This window comes from Macaca thibetana, chromosome 1, assembly GCF_024542745.1.
Source record: "Macaca thibetana thibetana isolate TM-01 chromosome 1, ASM2454274v1, whole genome shotgun sequence".
NCBI lineage: Eukaryota > Metazoa > Chordata > Mammalia > Primates > Cercopithecidae > Macaca > Macaca thibetana.
In genome coordinates, this window is record NC_065578.1 from 43949194 (window position 1) to 43976670 (window position 27477).

Consider the following 27477-nt stretch of genomic DNA (forward strand, 5'->3'; position numbering starts at 1 on the left):
GGGGTCCTAGTGTTAGACCTTGTCCTCTGACTGGGCCAGACATGGGATTGGAAGGGGTGGAAGTTCTGGACAAGCTTGCTTTTGAAATTGCTCTGACCCTTTGCTGTTGGTTGCCTCCTCTCATCCACTTGCAGATCGAAGAGCACAGAATATGTGTCTGTGTTAGGAAACGCCCACTGAATAAGCAAGGTAAGTCCTGTTCAGTCAGGAAGAGGCTTCAGACTGATTAAGGGGCCTTCTGTTTCCAGGGAGCACCCCCTGAAATACTCTCCTTCTGCAGAATTGGCCAAGAAGGAAATTGATGTGATTTCCATTCCTAGCAAGTGTCTCCTCTTGGTACATGAACCCAAGTTGAAAGTGGACTTAACAAAGTATTTGGAGAACCAAGCATTCTGCTTTGACTTTGCATTTGATGAAACAGCTTCAAATGAAGTTGTCTACAGGTTAGTCCCTTGCATCTATTTTTCCCTCCTTGTGCCCTTCCATTTTTGTTGTGGGACATGGTGGTAACACTACTCACAGACATGCTGAATTCTGAGGCTCTTCCTCGCTTCTGTGTTTTCTTTGGGTCATACCCTTTGAGCTTAGTGGCCCATCCTTGAGTGGATCCTGAATAATGAGGTATTACCCATTATGCGCTGAGGCAGGGCTGGCCAGGCTCCAGGGATTCTTCCTGTGCCTTATGCAGCCATCTTATTGTCCACTGGGATCTGCTCTGCTGCTTTTTTTTTTTTTTTTGAGACAGAATTTCACTCTTGTTGCCCAGACTAGAGTGCAGGGGCACAATCTCAGCTCACTGCAACCTCCGCCTCCCAGGTTCCAGCAATTCTCCTGCCTCAGCCTCCTGAGTAGCTGAGATTACAGGTGCCCACCATCACACCTGGCTAATTTTGTGTTTTTAGTAAAGACAGGGTTTCGCCCTGTTGGTCAGGCTGGTCTCGAACTCCTGACCTCAGGTGATCTGTTCGCCTTGGCCTCCCAAAGTGCTGCGATTAAAGGTGTGAGCCACTGCGCCCGGCCCCGGATCTGCCCTTTCTAATACAGCACCCAGTACCCTCATAGGGATATTTATTTTATTTTATTTTTATTTATTTATTTTTTGAGACGGGGTCTCAGTCAGTCTGTCACCCAGGCTGGAGTGCAGTGGTGAGATCTCAGCTCACTGCAACCCCCGCCTCCCGGGTTTAAGCAATTCTCCTGCCCCAGCCTCCCAAGTAGCTGGGATTACAGGCATGTATCACCACACCTGGTTAATTTTTTGTATTTTTAGTACAGACAGTTTCACCATGTTGGTCAGGCTGGTCTCAAACTCCTGAGCTCAGGTGATCCACACACTTCAGCCTCCCAAAGTTCTGGGATTACAGGCGTGAGCCACCATGCCCAGCCAGTAGTGTCTCTTCTGCTGGAAGTTGGATGCTGAGCTTAGGCTTTCATCCTGTGTCTCCAGGGTCAGAGGAAAGGTTGGATGACTTAGAGTATGGGCCATCAGCTTGCTCCTGGGTAGTCAGCCCAGGGATCCCCCAACCCCCATCCCACTGCCAGTTTGCTAAGAGTATTTAGATTTGTAAGTGGGGTTGGGGTCAGGTGGGATCACTGAGGCAAGAGAGGAGTGCTATTCTTAGAAGGAGGAATCGACCCTGAGAACTCTGCAGTGGAAGGGTGGCAGGACATGTTCCAAGGAGCACATTTTGGGAACAGATACAAATACTCTACTCCTCTTCTAGGTTCACAGCAAGGCCACTGGTACAGACAATCTTCGAAGGTGGAAAAGCAACTTGTTTTGCATATGGCCAGACAGGAAGTGGCAAGACACATGTGAGTATTGAGGCCTGGCAGGGAAAGAGCCTTTCCATTGTGCATCCCTGGCTCCCTATAAAAGGAGACCATGAGTTTCTTAAGAAAGGCCCCTTGTTGCAGATGCCCCATCACCAGATGGCCTTGCCATGTCAGACACAGGGAGGGGCTTTAGGTCCAGCCTTCTGGCTTTGTTGTGGCCCACTGTGGTGATGGGCCAGTAGTGCTCTGCCTTAGGCCAACGGCCGTTTTCCATGGTCATCTACCCCTTCCCTTTGCAGACTATGGGCGGAGACCTCTCTGGGAAAGCCCAGAATGCATCCAAAGGGATTTATGCCATGGCCTGTAAGTACTGTGTACTGCTGCTTCAGGGTTGGGTACCAAAAGGCATGTTGTTTGCTTAGCAAGGTTCTCTCCCTCAGCCCGGGACGTCTTCCTCCTGAAGAATCAACCCTGCTACCGGAAATTGGGCTTGGAAGTCTATGTGACATTCTTCGAGATCTACAATGGGAAGGTAGCTGGTGGGAAGCCCCTTGTTTACACTGTTGGGACCCAGCACATTTTAAAACCTTGAAGTTGGCTAGAAGTTGAAGCCAAAAACCTATTAGCTGTCAAGCCACTGATGGGCCACTCTGCCCTGGCATGCACGTGTAGGGGGTTTCATCTGATGGTGAGATGGCACCTAAGTTCAACAAATATGGCAAGAATACTCCTCAGGGCCCCCTCTTAGGTGCCAGGTTTGCCTGTGTGTGTCCTGACCTCCCTCAGCCTATTTCCTTCATCCCTTCTTCCCTGATTGTGCACATTCAGTCTCATATTCATTCTTTCCCTTCCCGCACCTCCATATATCTCTTTCCACCCCTCTCTGTATGCACTGTGTGCTTCTACAGAGTTGCTTTCCCTAGAGTGGGATCTAGATAATAAAATAGCTAATGTTTATCATTAATAAGATATTAGGGACTGGGCGTGGTGACTCATGCCTATAATCCCAGCACTTGGGGAGGCTGTGGCAGGCAAGTCACCTGAGGTCAGGAGTTCGAGACCAGCCTGGCTAACATGGTGAAACCCCATCTCTACTAAAAACACACAACAAATTAGCTGGGCATGGTTGTGGGCACCTGTAATCCCAGCTACTCAGGAAGCTGAGGCAGGAGAATCACTTGAACCCAGGAGGCAGAGCTTGTGCCAGCACTCCAGCCTGGGCAACAAGAGCTAAACTCCGTCTCAAAATAATAATAAGATATTAGGAGCTATGTGCTATTCTAAGTGCTATCTGTCTCGGCTTTACAGATGAGATGCAAGGCTAGAGTGGTTATTAACTTGCCCAGGCTCACACAGCTAGTAAGGTACCAGAGTCACAGTAAACTGAGGCAGTTTGGCTCAGATCCCAAGTATATTGCCCTCTGCTAGGCTGACATCCATTATCTCATGTTCTCTGCCTTTCCTGCTGCTGGCTTTTGTCTGAGCTGGGCAGGCTCTGTAGGAGGGAGCAGTCGGGTAGGGTCCCTGGTGCCCAGTGGCCTTAGCCTCATTCCCCCTGCCTGGCACAGCTGTTTGACCTGCTCAACAAGAAGGCCAAGCTGCGCGTGCTGGAGGACGGCAAGCAACAGGTGCAAGTGGTGGGGCTGCAGGAGCACCTGGTTAACTCTGCTGATGACGTCATTAAGATGATCGACATGGGCAGCGCCTGCAGGTCAGAGTTCTGGTGCGGGGGAAGGAGCGACCTTCTCATGTCTGGTTCATGAGTAAAGTCTAACTCTGAGCACATTTCTATTTACACAGAGTGCTGCTTTGCCCAGTTTGGTAAGGGCTGCGAAGGCCTCTGCTTAATAGGGTCTCTATAAGACATATGAGGGCCGGGCGCGGTGGCTCAAGCCTGTAATCCCAGCACTTTGGGAGGCCGAGACAGGCGGATCACGAGGTCAGGAGATCGAGACCATCCTGGCTAACACGGGGAAACCCCGTCTCTACTAAAAAATACAAAAAACTAGCCGGGCGAGGCGGCGGGCGCCTGTAGTCCCAGCTACTAGGGAGGCTGAGGCAGGAGAATGGCTTGAACCCGGGAGGCGGAGCTTGCAGTGAGCTGAGATCTGGCCACTGCACTCCAGCCTGGGCGAGAGCGACACTCCGTCTCAAAAAAAAAAAAAAAAGACATATGACCCCAGGGCCAGAGGCTAATCAGAACCAAGTCAGGTCGGGTACAGTGGCTCACACCTATAATCTCAGCAGTTTGGGAAAACAAAGCAAGAGGATCACTTCAGGCCAGGAGTTCGAGGTTGCAGTGAGCTATGATCGCACCACTGCACTCCAGTCTGCATGGCAGAGCAAGACTCTCTCAAAAAAATTAAAAAAACAAGTCAAAGTGTTACCCCAAAGTCATGCTTCCTGGCTTCTCTGGGTTCCTCTTTGCTCTTCCCTCCCTTTGTGGTGGAAGTCAGGAGCTCTGGGTCTGTTCTGGGCTGGAAGTAATGGGTTCATACCCCCTCTGCACAGAAGTAGGGGAGCACTTTTCCAATAGGGCTGTGGATATTGGTACAGTGGAGCACTAGGCAGCTATGGAGGCCCAGGGAGGGGGCTGCCCTCTACAGGGTCCTCAAGTTCTGGCAGGTGGTTCATGACAGCTTCCCCGTTCCTTGTGGGCCCTTTGTAGCAGAGGCAATTTATCCTTCCCCATGTCCTTCTAGGGCTCCAGGTCTGGCAAAGGACTGGATTCCCTAGTCCAGAATCCAGTACTAATTTGGCTGCCAGGAAAATGTATTAGGTCCAGAGCTGGAGGGAGAATTGCTACCCAGGGAGGGCAAGATGGAAGCCTGGGACAGGAAGACACAGGATTTCTTCGCCTCCTAATCTGTGTCCTTCCCTTCCTAGAGAACGTCTGTGGACTTGGGTGCCTTGGGGGCTGGTGACCACAGAATCTCATAACCTTTCTTTACCACAGAACCTCTGGGCAGACATTTGCCAACTCCAATTCCTCCCGCTCCCACGCCTGCTTCCAGATTCTTCTTCGAGCTAAAGGGAGAATGCATGGCAAGTTCTCTTTGGTAGATCTGGCAGGGAATGAGCGAGGTGCAGACACTTCCAGTGCTGACCGGCAGACCCGCATGGAGGGCGCAGAAATCAACAAGAGTCTCTTAGCCCTGAAGGTAGTGGGGCAGTTAGAGCTGGTTGGCCGGGAGAGCTGCTGGGAAGGGATGGGGAGGGGTCAGTGCAAGGAAAGAAGGGACCTCAGTTGTTCCTGCTGCCCCCACAGGAGTGCATCAGGGCCCTGGGACAGAACAAGGCTCACACCCCGTTCCGTGAGAGCAAGCTGACACAGGTGCTGAGGGACTCCTTCATTGGGGAGAACTCTAGGACTTGCATGGTGAGTAGGGTCACTTTGAAGGTGATGGTGCAAGAGGAGACAGAGTTGCCTTCCACAGACAGTCCTGTCCCTGGGCTGGAAGCTCAGCACTGCCAGCTGCCTGCGTTTCCAGGCTCTACTGTGACTGAGCTTCCAGATCCTGCTTTAATGCACCAGCCTCCTCGTGGCCTAACCAAGCGGGGAGGAAGGGATCTATTCCCTTTAAGATGTGTAGATGCAGCTCTTGCTTTGGGAGAGGTCATTCCTCCATTACCGGAGGAAAAAGGGGTTCCAGAATTCAGAAGATGGGCCTTTGGGTCAGCAGGAAAGGGAAGTCCTTGTTTCTTCCATGGCTTCCCTCAGGTTCATTGGCTCCCAGCCTAGAAAATAGAAATAGCCTGGATCATAAAGCTGTGTTCTTGAATGACTTCCTCTTCCCTGTTTTATCCCCAAGCCCTTGTATGTGAGATCTGCCATCCTTCCCCTCAAGAGAATATTCTCCCCTACCCTTTGGGTAGGGGCCTTTTTCATAAGGAAGGTAGGATTTTCTGACTAAGCTCTAAACCCTGTACCTAAGGCATTATCCCTTGGCCTAAGGGAACTGAAGTTTCCAGCAGAAGCCACAGAGCTTTAAGATGGGACCTTGGGCTGGGCGCGGTGGCTCACGCCTGTAATCCCAGCACTTTGGGAGGCGGAGGCGGGTGGATCACAAGGTCAGGAGATTGAGACCATCCTGGCTAATGTGGTGAAACCCCATCTCTACTAAAAAATACAAAAATTAGCCGGGTGTGGTGGCAGGCACCTGTAGTCCCAGCTACTCAGGAGGCTGAGGGAGGAGAATGGCATGAACCCGGAAGGCGGAGCTTGCGGTGAGCCAAGATCGCACCATTGCACTCTTGTCTAGGCAACAGAGTGAGACTCCGTCTCAAAAAAAAGAAAAGAAAAGATAGGCCGGGCGCGGTGGCTCAAGCCTGTAATCCCAGCACTTTGGGAGGCCGAGACAGGCGGATCACGAGGTCAGGAGATCGAGACCATCCTGGCTAACACGGTGAAACCCCGTCTCTACTAAAAAATACAAAAAACTAGCCGGGCGCAGTGGCGGGCACCTGTAGTCCCAACTACTCGGGAGGCTGAGGCAGGAGAATGGCATGAACCCGGGAGGCGGAGCTTGCAGTGAGCTGAGATCCGGCCACTGCACTCCAGCCTGGGCGGCAGAGCGAGACTCCGTCTCAAAAAAAAAAAAAAAAAAAAAAAAAAAAAAAAGAAAAGATAGGACCTCGGTAGGAAGACTGTCTCAGTAAAGGAATAATGAAGCGAAAGATAATTAGATGTGTCTTTGAAAGTAGGAAACCAAAGTCTGAGGCATCTTAATTTGCAATGCCCATGGGGCCAGTGGCCTAGCACAGCACAGTGCTAAATGAGTCCTCCCATCAATACCATGTGGGTCTCCGAAGCTTGAAGAAACTCCAAGTGGAGGCCCCTCGGGGGCAGGCTATCTAGCATCCTCACTGTGCCTCTCAGCCTTTAATCACCCATCCCTCTTTTGCAGATTGCCACGATCTCACCGGGCATAAGCTCCTGTGAATATACTTTAAACACACTGAGATATGCAGACAGGTACTAGTACCTACAGCTAGGTGGGATGGGGAACAGGACTGGGCAAGGGAAGGGCAGTGATGAGAGGGGAGGAGGCTCTGGGGCCTCGGGGCCTACTGTATACTCCTCTGTGACTCTGAACCTGGGACTTGGGAGTTCAGCCATAAAGCTAGGTCTGTCCCAGTCCTCTCTGGGCCCTGCTGGGGAGTCAGCAAGGTGAGGGGCTTTTCCAGTCCAGCTTTAGTTGACTCTCTCCTGACTGAAGGCAAGGTTGCCATTCCATTCCCTTGGAGCCTCAAGCCTCGAAGCCTGGGTGGTACCGCGCTTCTGTGGTGAGTACCAAGGGGGCTGCTGTGGGGATCTGAGACCTCCTTGTTTCCTCAGGGTCAAGGAGCTGAGCCCCCACAGTGGGCCCAGTGGAGAGCAGTTGATTCAAATGGAAACAGAAGAGATGGAAGCCTGCTCTAACGGGGCGCTGATTCCAGGCAATGTAAGGACCAGGATGGGGCCAAGCAAGACAGAAGTGTGGCCTGCTGAGGTGGCAACTGATCACACAATTGTCTTTCTTTTTGGCCCTCTCAGTTATCCAAGGAAGAGGAGGAACTGTCTTCCCAGATGTCCAGCTTTAACGAAGCCATGACTCAGATCAGGGAGCTGGAGGAGAGGGCTGTGGAAGAGCTCAAGGAGATCATACAGGTAGGCAGCTGGCCCTGGCCAGAGAACTGGATGCATCATGGCCCTCAGTGTGTTCCGTACCATTCCCAGAACATGACCTGGGTCTTGTTCCCACAGGTGTTCACATTGGGATAGCAAGAAGCAGCCCTCTACACCAGCACTCTTTAATGCTTTGCCTGTTAACCCAGCTGTTCTTCTAATTATCACAACCCCTTCTGCAGGTTGGCACACGTAGGCTTTCTGACATCACACTAACCAGAGCCAGTCTCTCCTCCATGCTCCTGATAGAGGATTTGAAGGGTGATCCATATGCAGGGATCTTCTCTTGTTTTTTTGGTGAATGTTGCAACTCTTGTGCTGGATCCAAGGGCCAAAAAACATGAAGTATAGGTAATAGGCCCTAAGGGTGTGACTTGAGATCAATCCTATCTCTTCCATTAACAAGCTGATTTCCTTATGAAAGTCATTTAGCCTCACTGGGCCTCAGTTTTTGCATCTCTGAAATGGTCAAGGTAGGATGGTTGTATTTGAGGGTTCCGTAATATGCTTATAAAGCATCAGCACAGTACCCAGTGTGTGGCCAGGGTTTAGTAAGTGGTAGGTGCCCCTGCTACTGTAATCCCTACTGTGGAAGAGGAAGTGACCAGGAGGCAGGAATTTACGTCCTAATGGTGGGGCACTCAGGATTGCAGAGCAGGAAGGAAGAACTTGGGGCAGGTGTAACTGAGGAGGAACTGTGAAGAGTAAGTGCTCAGGCCTGTCCTCCCCTTCCTGGAGTGCTCAGGGGTACAGAGTTTTGTAAGCACATGGCACTTTCAGGATGAATGAGAGGCTCACTGTGGTCAAAGCAAAAGGAATGAACAGGTGATGGAGGGTAATTAAGGCTGTGGACAGGTCAGCAGGGATCTGATGCTAAAGAGCCTTCTAGATGGTCACAGGCCTGGACTGCATCATGAGGACAGTGGAAGCCTTTGGAGGGTGTTAAGCAGAATGGTGACATGGGCATGTCAGAGCTTTAGATATATCATATGGTCACCATGTGGAGCCTGGTTTGGGAGCTTGGGAAAAGCAAAAGTAGAGGCAGTTAGGAGATTGTTGGAAAGGGTTCAAGAAAAACTAGTGCCAGCCAGACACGGTGGCTCATGCTTGTAATCCCAACACCTTGGGAGGCCGAGGTAGGTGGATCATGAGGTCAGGAGTTTGAGACCAGCCCGGCCAACATGGCGAAACCCCGTGTCTACTAAAAATACAAAAAACTAGCCAAGTGTGGTGGCGGCTGCCTGTAATCCCAGCTGCTTGGGAGGCTGAGGCAGGAGAATTACTGGAACCCGGGAGGCGAAGGTTGCAGTGAGCCGAGATCGCACCACTGCACTCTAGCCTGGGTGACAGAGCAAGACTCCATCTCGGGGAAAAAAAAAAGAGAGAGAAACTAGTGCCTATACCAAGATGTGTCCGTGTTCATGGGATTGGAATGAGGGCATGAGATTCACGAACCATTTAGATATACAAGCATCAAAATCTTAAAAGGTACCCCCCAAAATATGTACTCTCTCTATATATATGCTTTTGTTTTTGAGAGAATCTCACTCTGTCACCCAGACTGGAGTTTAGTGGTGCAGTCTTGGCTCACTGCAGCCTCCGCCTCCTGGGTTCAAGCAATTCTCCTGCCTCAGCCTCCTGAGTACCTGGGATTACAGGTGCTTGCCACCATGCCCGTCTAATTTTTCGTATTTTTTTTTTTTTTTTTTTGAGACGGAGTCCCGCTCTGTCGCCCAGGCTGGAGTGCAGTGGCCGGATCTCAGCTCACTGCAAGCTCCGCCTCCCGGGTTCATGCCATTCTCCTGCCTCAGCCTCCCGAGTAGCTGGGACTACAAGCGCCCGCCACCTCACCTGGCTAGTTTTTTGTATTTTTTAGTAGAGACGGGGTTTCACTGTGTTAGCCAAGATGGTCTCGATCTCCTGACCTCGTGATCTGCCCGTCTCGGCCTCCCAAAGTGCTGGGATTACAGGCTTGAGCCACCGCGCCCGGCCATTTTTTGTATTTTTAGTAGAGATGGGGTTTTATCATGTTGGCCAGGCTGGTCTTGAGCTCCTGACTTCAAGTGATCCGCCTGCCTCAGCCTCCCAAAGTGCTGGGATTACGAGTGTGAGCCACCATGCTCAGCCTATTATCTGATTGTTTTATGTTTGCTTGTTTTGGGGTTGGGGGTGGAATGCAATGGCACGATCACGGCTCACCGCAACCTCCGCCTCCCAGGTTCAAACAATTCTCCTGCCTCAGCCTCCCAAGTAACTGGAGTTACAGGCATGTGCCACCACGCCCAGCTAATTTTGTATTTTTAGTAGAGACAGGGTTTCTCCATGTTGGTCGGGCTGGTCTCGAACTCCAACCTCAGGTGATCCACCCGCCTCGGGTCGGTGCTAATTTTGTATTTTTAGTAGAGACAGGGTTTCTCCATGTTGGTCGGGCTGGTCTCGAACTCCAACCTCAGGTGATCCACCCGACCTGGGTGGGGGGGGGGGGGGTGGGGGGGGGGTGGGGGTGGGGGGGGTGGGGGGGTGGGGGGGGGGGGTGGGGGGGGGGGGGGGGGGGGGGGGGGGGGGGGGGTGGGGAGGGGTGGGGGGGGTTGGGGTGTTGGGTGTGGGGGGTGTGGGTGTGGGTGGGGGGTGTGTGGGGGGGGGGGGGGGGGGGGGGGGGGGGGGGGGGGGGGGGGGGGGGGGGGGGGGGGGGGGGGGGGTGGGGGGGGGGGGGGGGGGGGGGGGGGGGTGGGGGGGGGGGGGGGGGGGGGGGGGGGGGGGGGGGGGGGGGGGGGGGGGGGGGGGGGGGGGGGGGGGGGGGGGGGGGGGGGGGGGGGGTCCCAAAGTGCTGGGATTACAGGCGTGAGCCACTGCCCCCGGCTGTATATTTATTATTTAAAAAGAATCAGGTGATCAGGCAGGCAATCACCTGAGGTCAAGTGTTCGAGACCAGCCTGGCCAACATGGTGAAACCCCGTCTCTACTAAAAATACAAAAATTAGCCAGGCGTGGTGGCAGGTGCCTGTAATCCCAGCTACTTGGGAGGCTGAGGCAGAAGAATCACTTGAGCCCAGGAGGCGAAGGTTGTAGTGAGCCGAGATAGTGCCACTGCACTCCGGCCTGGGTGATAGAGCAAGATTGTCTCAAAAATAAAATAATCATTTGGCCAGGTGAAGTGGGTCATGCCTGTAATCTCAACACTTTGGGAGGTCAAGGAAGGAAGATCACTTGAGCCCAGGAGTTCGAAACCAGCCTGGGCAACATGGCCCCATCTCTACAAAAAATAAAAATAAATAAATATCCCAAAGGTGGTGTGAGCAGCAAAAATTGTAATAAAAAGAACCATTTAGGGAGCAGAATTGGGGAGGATTTGGTGACAAGTAGGGTGAAAGAATAAAGTCACTCAGACTGGGCATGGTGGCTTACGCCTGTAATCCCAGCACTTTGGGAGGCTGAGGCAGGTGGATCACAAGGTCAGGAGATCAAGACCATCCTGGCCAACATGGTGAAACCCCATCTCTACTAAAAAATAAAATTAGCTGGGCGTGGTGGCACGCACCTGTAGTCCCAGCTACTTGGGAGGCTGAGGCAGGGGAATCGCTTGAACCCGGGAGGCGGAGGTTGCAATGAGCCGAGATCGCGCCACTGCACTCCAGCCTGACGACAGAGCAAGACTCTGTCTCAAAGAAAAAAGAAAATTAGCTGGGTGTGGTGGCGTGCACCTGTAGTCCCAGCTAGTCGGGAGACTGAGATAGGAGAATCGCTTAAACTTGGGAGGCGGAAGTTGCAGTGAGCCAGGATTGCACGCCACTTCACTCCAGCCTAGGTGACAAAGTGAGACTCCATCTCAAAAAAAATAAAAATAAAATCACTCAAATTTCTAGCTTGGGCATCAGGACCAATGATGTTATTCGTTTGATATAAGAGATGGGGATAAGCTTGGGGTAGGAGGCCAGGAATGGTTCCTCAGACCTGTAATCCCAGCACTTTGGGAGGCTGAGGCTGGTGGATCACCTAAGGTCGGGAGTTCGAGACCAGCCTGGCCAACATGGAGAAACCCTGTTTCTACTAAAAATACAAAATTAGCCAGGCGTGGTGGCACATGCCTGTAATCCCAGCTACTTGGGAGGCTGAGGCAGGAGAATCCCTTAAACTCGGGGAGTGGAGGTTGTGGTGATCCGAGATCGCACCATTGCACTCCAGCCTGGGCAACAAGAGTGAAACTCCGTCTCAAAAAAAAAAAAAAAGAAAAAAGAAGCTTGGGTTAGGAAGAGGGTGAATTCAAGCTAAAGATTTCCTTGGGAAGAGGGTGCACAGGCAGGGTGTGGGTCATGGACCAGAGGTAAGGCATCTTGCTCAGTTGTCTGCATTGCAGTTGTTAGGACCCCAGGAATGATTTGCTAAATGGTTAGTGAACTGACAAGGTCCTCCCTGTGTTGTAGCAAGGACCAGATTGGCTTGAGCTCTCTGAGATGACTGAGCAGCCGGACTATGACCTAGAGACCTTTGTGAACAAAGCGGAATTTGCTCTGGCCCAGCAAGCCAAGCATTTCTCGGCCCTGCGAGGTGGGTATGGCTGGATGGGGTGCAGGTGGACGATGGTGGCCTCTGCTGGCTCTTGGGCAGCTGCAAGTGATAGCAGCTCTGCCTTGAGTGAATGGGGGCTCCTCAGACTCTCACTAACCCCATATGTACCACTACCCCTTTCTTCCAGATGTCATCAAGGCCTTGCGCCTGGCCATGCAGCTGGAAGAGCAGGCTAGCAGACAAATAAGCAGCAAGAAACGGCCCCAGTGATGACTGCAAATAAAGATCTGTTTGCTTTGACACCCAGCCTCTTCCCTGGCCCTCCCCAGAGAATTTTGGGCACCTGGTGGGTCTAGGCAGGGTCTGAGCTGGGACAGGTTCTGGTAAACGCCACATATGGGGGCATCTGGGCCCAAGGCAGCTGGGGAGGGGTCCGAGTGACATGGAACACTCCTTTTCTTTTCCTCGGTTGTCGCCCTCGTGGGAGGAAGGAGCTCTTAGTTACCCTTTTGTGTTGCCCTTCTTCCCATCAAGGAGAATGTTCTCAGCATAGAGCTTTCTCCACAGCATCCTGCCTGTGTGGACTGGCTGCTAATGGAGAGCTCCCTGGGGTTGTCCTGGCTCTGGGGAGAGAGAGGGAGCCTTTAGTCCAGCTATCTGCTGGCTCTAAACCTTCTACACCTTTGGTCCGAGCACTGAATGTCTTGTACTTCAAAAAAATGTTTCTGAGATGACTTTCTACCTTACTGTCTTCCTAGAGATCCAAGAGGGTCCCTACTGTTTTCCATTTTATGTGTTTATACATTGTATGTAACAATAAAGAGAAAAAAATAAATTAGCTGTTTAAGTGTGTGGAAAGGGCCTGGGATATGTCTGAGCCTTCTGGGACTAAGGACATGACTGTACCTTTGGCCTCTCGGTAGTACTAATTCTGTACTTCCAGGAGGCCATATCCACGCCTACAATTCCAATGACAAGCTGAAGACTCCTGTGACTTGTTTGATGTCTATGAGATGCTTACTAGGCCTGGGAACAGGAACTCTAAGTAGAAGGAAGATGGCTGCCAGGCGTGGTGGCCCACGCCTATAATCCCAGCACTTTGGAAGGCTAAGGCGGGCAGATCTCGAGGTAAGGAGTTCGAGACCAGCCTGGCCAACGTGGTGAAACCCCATCTCTACTAAAAATACAAAAATTAGCCAGGCATAGTGCATGGTGGCACGCACCTATAGTTCTAGCTATTCTGGAGGCTGAGGCAGGAGAATTGCTTGAACCTGGGAGGTGGAGGTTGCAGTGACCCAAGACTGTGCCACAGCACTCCAGCCTAGATGACAGAGCAAGACTCTGTCTCAAAAAAAAAAAAAGAAAGCCGGGCATGGTGGCTCACACCTGTAATCCTAGCACATTGGGAGGCCGAGGCGGGCGGATCACCTGAGGTCAGGAGTTTGTGACCAACATGGTGAAACCCCATCTCTACTAAAAATCCAAAAAATTAGCCGGGCGTGGTGGCAGGCACCTGTAATCCCAGCTACTCAGGAGGCTGAGGCAGGAGAATCGCTTGAACCCGGGAGGCGGAGGTTGCAGTAAGTTGAGATTGTGCCATCGCACTCCAGCCTGGGGAACAAGAGCAAGACTCGTCTCAAAAAACAGAAACAAAAAAGCCAGGCTCGGTGGCTCATGCCTGTAATCCCAGCACTTTGGGAGACTGAGGCGGGCAGATCACCTGACATCAGGAGTTCAAGACCAGCCTGACCAACATGGAGAAACCCTGTCTCTACTAAAAATACAAAATTAGCTGGCCGTGGTGACGCATACCTGTAATCCCAGGAGGCGGAGGTTGTGGTGAGCGAAGATCACGCCATTGCACTCCAGCTCAGGCAACAAGAGCAAAACTCCAACTCAAAAAAAAAAAAAAGAAAAAGAAGGCACCCTATTATAGTCAGCCCAGGGCCTGTTAGATTCTGTGGGGTTGAGGCAAGGAGTCTCCCTGACTGAGGGCTCCCTAAACACATTTGGTTGTAAGGTTCCTAGCCTTAAACCTTTTAGTGATGCCTCATTACCATTCATACAAAGGCTGAATAAAGCACTTAACCTGCTGGTCAGGGAAGGATCCAAAGGGAAACACCAATTTGGTCTTGAAGAAAAAGTCTGCCCAGTGGACTGAGGGCCCAGTCACAGGGCATGAACAGCTTAGGAACTGGAGAACTCTATATTCCATGTCATGGAGCATGGATTATCGGAATGGTAATGAGGTGCCACTAAAAGGTTTAACCTAGGAACCATACAAGCAAATGAGTGTTTGGGAAGCCCTCAGTCACAGAGACTCCTGGCCTCCCAAAGTGCTGGGATTACAGGCATGAGCCACTGCACTACGCCAGGAGTTTGCTTTTACTTCTAGTTTGTTGAGTCTTTTAATTGCCAGAGGGTATTGGATTTTGTCAAATGCTTTTTCTGTGTTTTGAAGTGATCATGTGGTTTTGTTTCTTCCTTTACTCCATTAATATGCTATATTAAACCTGGGAAAACCAAGTAAATACAATGTGAGTAGAACAATAATTAGATTGAATATTTAAGTGCCATTTAAATATTTATTGAGTGCTGTACTCTGGGAGGCCGAGGTGGGCAGACTGCTTGAGCTCAGGAGTTCAAGACCATTCTGGGCAACAAAATGAGACCCAGTCTTGGCTGGGTGCTGTGGCTCACGCCTATAATCCCAGCACTCTGGGAGGGCAAGATGGGCGGAAAACGAGGCCAGGAGTTGGAGACCAGTCTGGCCAACCTGGTGAAACCCTGTCTCTACAAAAATGAGCTGGATGTGGTGGCACACGCTTATAATCCCAGCTACTCGGGAGGCTGAGGCAGAAGAATCGCTTGAACCTGGGAGGCAGAGGCTGCAGTGAGCTGAGGTCGCACCACTGCACTCCTGCCTGGGCAACAGAGCGAGGCTATCTCAAAAAAAAGAGACCCAATCTCTAAAGAAAATATAAAAATAAGCCAGGCGTGGTGGCATGTGCCTGTGGTCCCAATTCATTGGGAGGGTAAGGTGGGAGGATGGCTTATGCCTGGGAGGCAGAGGTTACAATGAGCTGAGATTGCACCATTGCACTCCAGCCTGGGCGACAGAGCCAGTCCCCGTATCAAAAACAATAAAAGGCCGGGCACGGTGGCTCATGCCTGTAATCTCAGCACTTTGGGAGGCCGAGGCGGGCAGATCACAAGGTCAGGAGATCGAGGCCATCCTGGCTAACATGGTGAAACCCCGTCTCTACTAAAAATACACACACACACACAAAATTAGCTGGGTGTGGTGGTGGGCACCTTTAGTCCCAGCTACTCCGGAGGCTGAGGCAGAAGAATGGCATGAACCTGGGAGGCAGAGCTTGCAGTGAGCCGAGATCACGCCACTGCACTCCAGATTGGGAGGCAGAGTGAGACTCCATCTCCAAAAAAAAAAAAAAAGTATTGAGTACTTATTAAATAGCAAGCATTATTCTATGTATAGGTGTTAGAAATATGGCAGTGAATAAGAATAAGTTTCTACCCTTATGTACATTGTATTTCAGTGGAGAAAACAGATAATGTGCATGTAAACAAATGATAGGTAGTAAGTGGGTAGAGAAAGATGAGAGAGTGTCGCTACTTTAGAAAGCAGACTCAGAACTCTGGCCTGAGCAGTATAATGAGACCCTGTGTCTAAAACTTAAAAAAAAAAAAAAAAAAAAGGCCAGGCATGGTGGCTCACACCTGTAATCCCAGCACTTTGGGAGGCTGAGGCAGGCAGATCACCTGAGGTCGGGAGTTCAAGACCAGCCTGACCAACATGGAGAAACCCCATCTCTACTAAAAAAAAAAAAAAAAAAAAACAAAAAATTAGCCGGGCGTGGTGGTGTATGCCTGTAATCCCAGCTGCTCGGGAGGCTGAGGCAGGAGAATCGCTTGAATCTGGGAGGCAGAGGTTGTGGTGAGCCGAGATTGTACCATTGCACTCCAGCCTGGGCAACAAGAGCAAAACTCCGTCTCAAAACAAAACAAAACAAAACAAAAAACAGGCTCAGAAAAGGCCTCCCAGTGTGTGTAGGGGGGTGACATTCTGAGCAGACTTGAATGAATTGAAGGAGGGAGCCATGCTAAGACCTGGGTGAAGAGCATTTCCTGCCAGAGCAAGAAGGCCTGAGGCACAGCCTGAAGGTTTAAGGCAGGCACAGCAATGTCCATGTGCCAGAGATTGGAGAGGTAGGAAATAAGCAAAGAGATAAGCAGAGGCCTAACACTGGGGTTGTCTAGGCCCAAGTAAGGAATTTAGATTTTATTCTAAATGTGCTGGGAAACCACTGGAAGGTTGAAGATACAAGAAAGAAGGGATAGGCCGGGCACTGTGGCTCATGCCTGTACTCCTAGCACTTTAGGAGGCTGAGGTGGGCGGATCACTTGAGGTCAGGAGTTCAAGACCAGCCAGGCCAATATGGTGAAACCCTGTCTCTACTAAAAATACAAAAATTATCTGGGCATGGTGGTGTGTGCCTATAATCCCAGCTACTCAGGAAGCTGAGACAGGAGAATCACTTGAATCTGGGAGGCAGAGGTTGCAGTGAGCCAACATCACGCCATTGCAGTCCAGCCTGGGGGACAAGAGCAAAATTCCATCACAAAAAAAAAAAAAAAGAAGGGATAAAGTTAAGAGAATTTCTTCCACAGGATCTGCAGCCAAGTGTAGTAAAAGCTACTCATCAGTTTACTCCCTTAAAAAACTACCCTTCTGGCCGGGCGCGGTGGCTCAAGCCTGTAATCCCAGCACTTTGGGAGGCCGAGACGGGCGGATCACCAGGTCAGGAGATCGAGACCATCCTGGCTAACACGGTGAAACCCCGTCTCTACTAAAAAATACAAAAAACTAGCCGGGCGAGGTGGCGGGCGCCTGTAGTCCCAGCTACTTGGGAGGCTGAGGCAGGAGAATGGCATGAACCCGGGAGGCGGAGCTTGCAGTGAGCCGAGATCTGGCCACTGCACTCCAGCCTGGGTGACAGAGTGAGACTCCTTCTCAAAAAAAAAAAAAAAAAACACTACCCTTCTGCTCTACATTCCTTTCCAGTCAACAACCTAATTCTCTCTTTCCCCTTTAAAGTCATACCTCTCAAAAGAATCGTCTACATACACTGGATTTTTTAACTTCCCAGTCTATTTCAAGATTTTTCTCACTGTACTACACAGAAACTGCTCTCGCCAATATCACCAAGGACTTTCAGGTTACTAAATCCAATAATCACCTTTTTTTTTTTTTCCTTTGAGACAGAGTTTCGCTCTTGTAGTCCAGGCTAGAGTGCAGTGAAGTGATCTCGGCTCACTGCAGCCTCTGCCCCCCAGGTTCAAGCGATTCTTCTGCCTCAGCCTCCAGGGTAGCTGGGACTACAGGCGTCCACCACCACACTCGAGTAATTTTTGTATTTTTAGTAGAGATGGGGTTTCACCATGTTAGCCAGGCTGGTCTCGAACTCCTAACCTCAGGTGATCCACCTGCTTGGCATCCCCAAATGCTGGATTACAGGCATAAGCCACCACACCCAGCCTAATCACTTTTTAGTCCTCATTTTAACTAGCATCCACAGAAGCATTAAGCTATGGCAGCACCCTGTGCTGGCTTTCCTCTAGCCACTCTAATTTCTCTTTCTGTGTCCTTTACCAGCTGTTTTTCTCTATCTGGCCTTGAAATGACAACATTCCTTTTTTTTTTTTGAGATGGAGTTTCGCTGTTGTTGTCCAGGCTGGAGTACAATGGCGCAATCTCAGTTCACTGCAACCTCTGCCTCCCGGGTTCAAGCAATTCTCCTGCCTCAGCCTCCTGAGTAGCTGGGATTACAGGCTTGTGCCACCACACCCGGCTAATTTTGTATTTTCAGTTAAGATGGGGTTTCGCCATGTTGGTCAGGCAGGTCTCCAACTCCTGACCTCAGGTGATGTGCCCACCTTGGCTTCCCAAAGTGCTGGGATTACAGTCATGAGCCACCGCACCCGGCCGGAATGTAGACATTCCTAAAGCCTTGGACCTATGCTTTTTACTTGTATTTCTTTTATTTTTTATTATTTTATTATTACTTTTTTAAAGGCAGCTGGAGAGGCTGCTTAGGTCAATTCTTTTCTTTTCTTTTTTTTTTTTTTTTTTTTGAGACAGGATCTTGCTCTGTTGCCTAGGCTAGAGTGCAGTGGCATGATCATAGCTCACTGTACGTTGAATTGCTGGCTCAAGTAATCCTACAGCCTCAGTCTCCCAAGTAGCTAGGACTACAGGTGCATACCAGCATGCCTGGCTGCTACGTTTTTTTCTTTTTATTTTTTTTTGAGACGGAGTCTTGCTCTGTCGCCAGACTGGAGTGCAATGGCGTGATCTCGGCTCACTGCAACCTCTGCCTCCCGGGTTCAAGCGATTCTCCTGCCTCAGCCTCCCAAGTAGCTGGGACTACAGATGCACGCCACCACAGCCAGCTAATATTTGTATTTTTAATAGAGACGGGGTTTCATCATGTTGGCCAGGATTGTCTTGATCTCTTGACCTCGTGATCCACCTGCCTCAGCCTCCCGACAGGGTGGCATTACAGGTGTGAGCCACCGCCCCTGGCCTCCTACATATTCTTTTTAAGAAATGTTAAAGGCCGGGCGCGGTGGCTCAAGCCTGTAATCCCAGCACTTTGGGAGGCCGAGACGGGCGGATCACCAGGTCAGGAGATCGAGACCATCCTGGCTAACGCGGTGAAACCCCGTCTCTACTAAAAAATACAAAAAACTAGCCGGGTGAGGTGGCGGGCACCTGTAGTCCCAGCTACTCGGGAGGCTGAGGCAGGAGAATGGCGTGAACCCGGGAGGCAGAGCTTGCAATGAGCTGAGATCTGGCCACTGCACTCCAGCCTGGGTGACAGAGCGAGACTCCGTCTCAAAAAAAAAAAAAAAAAAGTTTCTCTGAATGTGTACAAAAATCAAATCAAAATGGATTAAAGACTTAAATCTAAGACCTCAAACTATGAAACTACTACTAAAAAAACATTGGGAGAAATTTCCAGGATATTGGTCTGGGCAAAAATTCCTTGAGCAATACCCCATAAACACAGGCAACCAAAGCAAAAATGGACAAATGGGATCACATCAAGTTAAAAAGCTTCTGCACACCAAAGGATACCATCAACAAAGTAAAGAGACAACCCACAAAATGGGAGAAAATATTTGCAAACTACCCATCTGCAAGGGATTAATAACTAGAATATATAAGGAGCTCAACTCTACAGGAAAAAACTAATAATCCAATCAAAAAATGGGCAAAAGATTTGAATAGACATTTCTCAAAAGAAGACATACAGATGGCAAACAGGCATATGTAAGGTACTTAACATCATTGATCATCAGAGAAATGCAAATCAAAACTACCATGAGACATCATCTCACCCCAGTTCAAATGGCTTATTTCTAAAACACAGGCAATCACAAATGCTGGCGAGGATGTGGAGGAAAGGGAACCCTCCTACACTGTTGTTGGGAATGTAAATTAGTACAACCACTATGGAGAACAGTTTGGAGGTTCCTACACTGCTGGGTATATGCTCAAAAGAAAGGAAATCAGGCCGGGCGCGGTGGCTCAAGCCTGTAATCCCTGCACTTTGGGAGGCCGAGACGGGCGGATCACCAGGTCAGGAGATCGAGACCATCCTGGCTAACATGGTGAAACCCCGTCTCCACTAAAAAATACAAAAAACTAGCCGGGCGCGGTTGCGGGCGCCTGTAGTCCCGGCTACTCGGGAGGCTGAGGCAGGAGAATGGCGTAGACCCGGGAGGTGGAGCTTGCAGTGAGCTGAGATCCAGCCACTGCACTCCAGCCTGGGCGACAGAGCGAGACTCCGTCTCAAAAACAAACAAAAAAAAAACACAAAAAAACAAAAAAAAAAAAGGAAATCAGGCTGGGCACAGTGACTCATGCCTGTAATCTCAGCACTCTGGGAGGCCTAGGCCGGCGGATCACTTAAGGTCAAGAGTTCAAGACCAGCCTGGCCAACATGGTGAAACCCCATCTCTACTACAAATACAAAAATTTGCCGGGCATGGTGGCCCATACCTGTAACCCCAGCTACTTGGCAAGCTGAGGCAGGAGAATAGCTTGAACCCGGGAGATGAAGGTTGCAGCAAGCCAACGTCGCACCACTGCACTCCAGCCTGGGCGACAGAGCAAGACTGTCTCAAAAAAAATTAAAATTAAAATTAAAAAAGATGAATGGGGCTGGGCGCGGTTGCTCACACCCGTAATCCTAGCACTTTGGGAGGCCGAGCCGGAGTTGGGCAGATCACCTGAGGTCAGGAGTTCGAGACAAGCCTGGCTAACATGGTGAAACCCTGTTTCTGCTAAAAATACAAAAATTTAGCCGAGCATGGTGGCGCATGCCTATAATCCCAACTACTCAGGAGGCAGGAGAATTCCTTGAACCTGGGAGGCAGAGGTTGCAGTGAGCTGAGATCATGCCACTGCACTGCAGCCTGGGTGACAGAGCAAGACTCCATCTCAAAAAGAAGAAAAAAAATGATGAATGGATAAAATGTGGTACATATACACAATGGATTACTATTCAGCCATAAAAAAGAATGAGATCCTGTCATTTGCAACATCATGGGTTGAACTGGAGGTCATTATGTTAAGTGAAATAAGCTGGGCACAGAAAGACAAATACATGCAAAGAGAATCGCATGTTCTCACTTATTTGTGGGATCTAAAAATCAAAACAATTGAACTCACGGACCTCTAGAGAGTAGAAGGATGGTTACCAGAGGCTAGAAAAGGTAGTGGGAGGGTGGGGGGGAGTGGGGATCTCTAATGGATACAAAAATAAAATATCAGGATAAATAAGACCTACTATTTGATAGCAAAACAGGGTGACTATAATCAATAACTTAATTGTGTCTTTTATTTTTTTGAGACACAGTCTTACTCCATCACCCAGGCTGGAGTGAGTGCATTGGTGCCATCTCGGCTCACTGGAACCTCCACCTCCCCATTCAAGCGATGCTCCTTCCTCAGCCTCCCAACCGAGTTGCTGGGATTACAGGTGCCCACCACCACGCCCGGCTAATTTTTTTTGTTTTGTTTGTTTTGTTTTGTTTGAGACGGAGTTTCACTCTCACCAGGATGGAGTGCAGTGGTGCGATCTCAGCTCACTGCAACCTCCGACTCCCTGGTTAAAGCGATTCTCCTGCCTCAGCCTCCATAGTAGCTGGGATTACAAGTACGCGCCACCATGCCCAGCTAATTTTTGTATTTTTAGTAGAGACGGGACTTCACCATGTTAGCCAGGATGGTCTTGAACTCCTGATCTCAGGTGATCTGCCCACCTCGACCTACCAAAGTGCTGGGATTAAAGGCGTGAGTCAGCACGCCCGGCCTGGGTTCAAGCAATTCTTATGTCTCAGCCTCCGAAGTAGCTGGAATTATAGGTACCTGCCACCATGCCCAGCTAACTTTGTATTTTTAGGAAAGACGTGATTTAGCCATGTTGGCCAGGCTTGTCTGGAACTGCTGGCCTCAAGTGATCTGCCCGCCTCAGCCTCCCAAAGTGCTAGGATTAATTGGATTGTTTGTAACTCATAGGATAAATGCTTGAGGGGATGGATACCCCATTCTCCATGATGTGCTTACTTCACACTGCATGCTTGAAACAAAATATCTCATGTACTCCATAAATATATATACCTACTATGTACCCACAAAGATTAAAAAAAATTTTTTTTGAGATGGAGTCTCGCTGTGTTGCCTAGGCTGGACTCCACCTCCCGGGTTCAAGCGATTCTCTTGCCTCAGCCTCCCTGAGTAGCTGGGACTACAGGTGAGCGCCACCATGCTCAGCTAAATTTTGTATTTTTTTAGTAGAGACGTGGTTTCACCATGTTGGCCAGGCTGGTCTCAAACTCCTGACCTCGCGATCCGCCCGCCTCCGCCTCCCAAAAATGCTGAGATTACAGGCATGAGCCACCGCACCAGGCCTAAAAATTTTTTATTATTATTAAAAAATATATATCCGGCCGGGCACGGTGGCTCACGCCTGTAATCCCAGCACTTTGGGAGGTCGAGGCGGACGGATCAAGAGGTCAGAAGATCGAGACCATCCTGGCGAACACGGTGAAACTCCGTCTCTACTAAAAATACTAAAAAAAAAAAAAAAAAAAAAAAAAAAAAAAAATGAGCCGGGCGTGGTGGCGGGCGCCTGTAGTTCCAGCTTCTCCGGAGGCTGAGACAGGAGAATGGCCCGAACCCGGGAGGCGGAGCTTGCAGTGAGCTGCGATCCGGCCACTGCACTCCAGCCTGGGCGACAGAGCGAGACTCCGTCTCAAAAAAAAAAAAAAAAAAAAAAAAAAAATGAACGTGTCCAGAACAGCTCCTACCTTAGGAGCCTACCCCATCTCAGTAAGTGGCCCCAATATTTATTCGATTGATCAAGTGAGAATCTTAGGAATCCTTGACACCACCCTCTCCCTCAATCCCCATGTCCAACCTACCACCAAACCCTTCAAAACAAAACCCAAGTCCACAGTCGTTTCCAACTCCATTGCCTTCCACCCTTTTTCAACGCAGCCGCACCCACATCTCATCCTAAACGACCGCAGCAGCCTCTGAAACTAGTCTCAACACGCCCGGATGTGCCGAGGCCGCAGACCCCCTTCCCCCAACCCAAGGTCGGAGGCGGGTCGGTTAGGGTCTGCGGATGAAGGCAGCCTGCGGGAGCCTCCCAGACTCGTTGCCCTAGGCGCGGCAGCAAACACGTAAGTCTAGTCGCCCGACGTTGTTTCGGCGCTCAGAAACAACGTAAAGTAAAGGGGCGGGGCAGCGTTTTACAAACCGTACCGTGAATCTTTGCGATTTCTCTTTCCAGCCAGCGCCGAGCGATGGGTGAGTGTCGCTCTGCGTTTAGGCGCGTGATGGGGGGGTTGAGCTCAATCAGGCCCCATCCTGCTTCACAGCCTACTGAGGAGTCCAGGCGCCCCGACCCCCGGCCAGGGACAGCCACAAGGAGTGGTGGCCCTCGGGTTTCGGCCGCCGAGCCCCTCTCTGGGGGCTGCGAAGGCTCTGGACTCCGAGTTCCGGGCCGCGGGCTGCAGGCTCCAAGCGGCGCTAACATGGCTGCCGCGCGGAGGTGGCCCCGGCCGGGCCGCACGTGTATGATGACGACTCGGTAATGCTGCATACTCCCGAGTGCGCGGTGGGGAAGCCAACCTTGGAGAGCTGAGCGTGCGGCCTGCCGGCGCGGGGGTCGGGAGCTGGCGAGTCGCTACCACCGAGTCACAGTGGCTCAAGCTTCCTTCCCCGCTTCCACATGCAGGCATTTCTCGGGACAACTGGCACAAGCGCCGCAAAACCGGGGGCAAGAGAAAGCCCTACCACAAGAAGCGGAAATATGAGTTGGGGCGCCCGGCTGCCAACACCAAGGTGGGTGCGAGCGTGGGCCTGTCCGCCCGGGAGGTCGCCTTCCCCGGCTCTCCAGCGTGCTCGGGTCTCTCCGTGTGACAGTTGTGCGTTCTTTCTTGGGCTCTGATTTCTCTGTAATAGGACCTGGGTGTCCTTCCCCCTTTACCTGCTGTATAAGTAAGTACCAAAGAGGGAATGCTCCCTCAGGCCCCCAACCCCGGAGCTTAGGGTCTCAGAAGGATACTGTGTGGGGGACTTGAGCTTCTGGAGAGGGTGGCACCTCGGCTAATAGAATCCTAGTCTTTTGGGGTTTTTTTAACAGAGGCTTAATTTTTAGCATTTGGGGTCAGGCTTTCCTCTTGGAGGCAAGTAAGGTGATGAAAAAGAATCCTTAGGCGTGGTTGTGGCCGTCTTGGTCACCTGTGTGCCACTTGCCAATGCAAGGACTTGTCATAGTTACACTGACTGTTGCCTCCTTCCTGCCGCGGTTCCTCTCCCTTTCTTGCCTTGCTCTCCTTGGTAACCTAGTTCCTGTAACCTTGTGTTTTCCAGATTGGCCCCCGCCGCATCCACACAGTCCGTGTGCGGGGAGGTAACAAGAAATACCGTGCCCTGAGGCTGGACGTAGGGAATTTCTCCTGGGGCTCAGAGTGTGAGTGAGGCCCTTTGGGAGTGGGTGGGAAAATGCACCTAAACCTTCTTAAGATTTACCAAGTGGGCCTGGCGCGGTGGCTCGTGCCTGTAAGCCCAGCACTTTGGAAGGCCGAGACGGGCGGATCACCTGAGGTCAGGAGTTCGAGTCCAGCCTGGGCAACAGAGCGAGACTCTCAGAAAAAAAAAAAAAAAGATTCAAGTGCTTTTAGCAGGTAGTCTGTGGCTTAGACCAAGGCATTTGAAGTTTCTTCTTGCTGAAAGATCTTAAGGTAGCTGGAGAGGTTCTCTCCACCCAGGCTGTCCTCCTTCAATCTCTTTTTTTGAGACTGGGTCTCTGTTGCCCAGGCTGGAGTGCCAGTGGTGTGATCTTGCCTCACTGCAACTTCCGCCTCCTGGGTTCAAGTGATTCTTCTGCCTCAACCTCCCAAATAACTGGGATTACAGGCATGCGCTATCACACCTGGCTACTTCTGTATTTTTAGTAGAGAAGGAGTTTCACCATGTTGGCCAGGCTGGTCTCAAATTCTTGGCTTCGCGTGAGCCACTGTGCCCGACCTGCTCTGAACTCTCTCAACTCTGCAGCCTGAGAGATTGGGGCTGATAAAGACTGGTTGCCAAACATCACTAGAAACGTGGGTTAGGGGTTTATGGAAGACGAACTGATGCCCCATGGCTTGTAAAGGCTGGGCGTTCCCTTATTTCTCCTTAAGGCCTCATGGGGCTGAAGAACCTGGAGGGGTGTGCCAGAGCCATTTGTCCTCCAGTTTACTTGATGCCAAATTTCTCCTGTGAGCAGGTTGTACTCGTAAAACAAGGATCATCGATGTTGTCTACAATGCATCTAATAATGAGCTGGTCCGTACCAAGACTCTGGTGAAGAATTGCATCGTGCTTATCGACAGCACACCGTACCGACAGTGGTACGAGTCCCACTATGCGCTGCCCCTGGGCCGCAAGAAGGGAGCCAAGCTGGTGCGTGTTACTTCTCTGTAGGGGTTGTGGGAAGGGCAGCCTGACTCCAGCCTTCTCGTGATGAAACCTCTGTCCAGTTCTGCTACTGAAGGGAGAGAGATGAGAGCCTTTAGGCTGAGGAAGGCCAGCACTGGGGTGTGCAGGGTTCGAAAAGGCTCCCAAGGCCTGCCTGCCTTCCCTGAGCTCATAAATTTGTATCCCCTTTTCAGACTCCTGAAGAAGAAGAGATTTTAAACAAAAAAAGATCTAAAAAAATTCAGAAGAAATATGATGAAAGGAAAAAGAATGCCAAAATCAGCAGTCTCCTGGAGGAGCAGTTCCAGCAGGGCAAGCTTCTTGGTGAGAAGGCTGTTGTGTTGGAGGTGGGGAGTCGCAGAGATCGAGTGTGTTGAGTCACTTTTCCCTTGTCTAAGTCCTTTGCCAGCCATGCGGTCTAAAGGGTTCACCAATAACAGGCTGTGAGCAAAATGGGGAATGTTTCACCGTCCTATTCATGTGAGGCTGAAATGGAAAGCATTGGGTAGAAGAGTCTGCATAGGCCCATGCTTGGAGTTTTAGTATTTGGGGAAGTCCCTTCCCAGGCTGAGGGGGCTGTCTCAGTGATGAAAACTTTGTCCAGTTCTGCTACTGACAGTAAGTGACGATAAAGTGTGTCTGAGGAGACAGCTGGCTTCATGCTTGCCCCTAGGATACCTAAACCCACAGAGATTCTTAAGGGGGTGGAGAGGTTTGGGTGGGGCCACCTTGTCATGGAGCTAAGGATCACCTACTCTCTTCCAGCGTGCATTGCTTCCAGGCCGGGCCAGTGTGGCCGAGCAGATGGTTATGTGCTAGAGGGCAAAGAGTTGGAGTTCTATCTTAGGAAAATCAAAGCCCGGAAAGGCAAATAAATCCTCGTTTTGTCTTCACCCGTGTAATAAAGGTGTTTATTGTTCTGTTCCCCCATTTGTGTTGCCTGAATATTTGACTGTTTGCTTTATTTCCTTGCCCTGCAAAACTGATCTGGGTGGGTGGCTGCAACCCATTGCTTTACCTCTACCTCCTACTGTCCTGATCCAGACTCACCACACTGTAAAGTCCCTGTTCTCAACTCCATGTCCCTGAAGGCTAGATTTATAATGTGGGCTGTGTCTATAGTGGGAACATTTCTCCACGTTTTGGTGGGGATAGGGATGTGGCAGAGGCTATGAGAGGGGGTATCCCAACCTTGGGGTTCAACAGTGTTGTGCTGACTGAGTCATGATTAGAATCTCAGGCTATTTTGCTTCTAAAAAGTTGTAAGGATCCTGCACCCACTGTAAGATTAACAGTGATTTCTGCCTTGCTTGGTCTCCAAGGGTCACTTTGACTTAAACTTGTCCTGTCAAATGCTTACCTTTAGTCTTGACCTGCTTGACATCTGCACTTGGATTTTTTTTTTTGAGATCTCCGTCACCCAGGATGGAGTGCAGTGGCATGATCTTGGTTCACTGCAGCCTTGACATTGGGGCTCAGGTGATACTGCCTCAGCCTCCCAAGTAGCTGAGATGATAGGCGCTACACCTTTTTTTTTTTTTGAGACGGAGTTTGACTCTTGTTGCCCAGGCTGGAGTGCAATGGCACGATCTTAGCTTACCACAACCTCCGCCTCCTGGGTTCAAGCGATTGTTTTGCCGCAGCCTCCCAAGCAGCTGGGGTTATAGGTATATGCCATCACGCCCAGCTAATTTTGTATTTTTAGTAGAGACGGGTTTCAGGCTGGTGCTGAACTCCTGACCTCAGATGATCTGCCTGCCTCAGACTCCCAAAGTGCTGGGATTGCAGGCGTGAGCCACCATGCCTGGCCTATACCCATTTTTTTGAATTGTTTTTTTTTGGTAGAGACAGGGTCTCACTTAATTGCCCAGGTCTTGAAATCTTGGGCTCAAGCAATCTTCCCACCTTTGTCTCCCAAAGCGCTAGGTTTCAGGCATAACCCACCACACCCAGCTTTGCACTTGGGTTTTTTGTTTTTTGAGAAAGGAGTCTTGCTCTGTTGCCCAGGCTGGAGTGCAGTGGCACGATCTCGGCTCACTGCAAGCTACACGTCCTGGGTTCATGCCATTTCTCCTGCCTCAGCCTCCTGTAGCTGAGACTACAGGGACCTGCCACCATGCCTGGCTAACTTTTTGTATGTTTTTAGTACAGACAGGTTTCACTGTGTTAGCCAGCATGGTCTGGGTCTCCTGACCTCGTGATCCGCCTGCCTTGGCCTCCCAAAGTGCTGGGATTACAAGCATGAGCCACCGTGCCCGGCCTGTACTTGGGTTTTTTGTTTGTTTGCTTTTTGGGTGTTTTTAGACAGTCACTCCGTTGCCCAGGCTGGATTGCAGTGGTGTGTAATCTCGGCTCACTGGAACCTCCGCCTCCTAGGTTCAAGCAATTCTCATGCCTCAGCCTCCTGAGTAGCTGGAATTATAGGTGTGTACTGCCACGCCCAACTAACTTCTTGTATTTTTAG

At 50.6% G+C, this 27477-nt stretch overlaps 2 protein-coding genes and 4 non-coding genes across 8 annotated transcripts in view; all 6 read left to right on the top strand.

Annotated features, from left to right (window-relative positions):
• KIF2C (kinesin family member 2C) overlaps positions 1-12250 on the top strand; it is a 28121-nt gene extending 15871 nt beyond the window's left edge. For all 3 annotated transcript variants that reach the window (XM_050798292.1, XM_050798286.1, XM_050798299.1), the window contains 13 exons: positions 135-189; positions 281-443; positions 1725-1815; positions 2076-2139; positions 2217-2308; positions 3345-3487; positions 4733-4937; positions 5045-5155; positions 6684-6751; positions 7115-7220; positions 7313-7426; positions 11866-11989; positions 12138-12250. In XM_050798292.1, coding sequence (XP_050654249.1) covers positions 135-189; positions 281-443; positions 1725-1815; positions 2076-2139; positions 2217-2308; positions 3345-3487; positions 4733-4937; positions 5045-5155; positions 6684-6751; positions 7115-7220; positions 7313-7426; positions 11866-11989; positions 12138-12220 — 1419 coding nt within the window. In that variant the 3' untranslated portion in view covers positions 12221-12250. The remainder of the gene's footprint in view (positions 1-134; positions 190-280; positions 444-1724; positions 1816-2075; positions 2140-2216; positions 2309-3344; positions 3488-4732; positions 4938-5044; positions 5156-6683; positions 6752-7114; positions 7221-7312; positions 7427-11865; positions 11990-12137) is intronic.
• Positions 12251-22697: 10447 nt separating this feature from the next.
• Positions 22698-25940, top strand: RPS8 (ribosomal protein S8). Its single transcript, XM_050800652.1, has 6 exons — positions 22698-22856; positions 23287-23393; positions 23925-24024; positions 24823-24998; positions 25208-25337; positions 25779-25940. Exons 1-6 carry the CDS (start codon positions 22853-22855, stop codon positions 25886-25888), a joined length of 627 nt encoding a protein of 208 aa, XP_050656609.1. The 5' UTR covers positions 22698-22852; the 3' UTR covers positions 25889-25940.
• LOC126945178 (small nucleolar RNA SNORD55/SNORD39) lies at positions 23121-23200 on the top strand. The gene has a single exon (XR_007722348.1). It is a non-coding gene; the product is annotated as a small nucleolar RNA SNORD55/SNORD39 (small nucleolar RNA).
• On the top strand, positions 23740-23843 carry LOC126945248 (small nucleolar RNA SNORD46). The gene has a single exon (XR_007722381.1). It is a non-coding gene; the product is annotated as a small nucleolar RNA SNORD46 (small nucleolar RNA).
• Positions 25052-25120, top strand: LOC126945245 (small nucleolar RNA SNORD38). The gene has a single exon (XR_007722378.1). It is a non-coding gene; the product is annotated as a small nucleolar RNA SNORD38 (small nucleolar RNA).
• Positions 25593-25661, top strand: LOC126945243 (small nucleolar RNA SNORD38). The gene has a single exon (XR_007722375.1). It is a non-coding gene; the product is annotated as a small nucleolar RNA SNORD38 (small nucleolar RNA).
• Positions 25941-27477: the final 1537 nt, after the last annotated feature.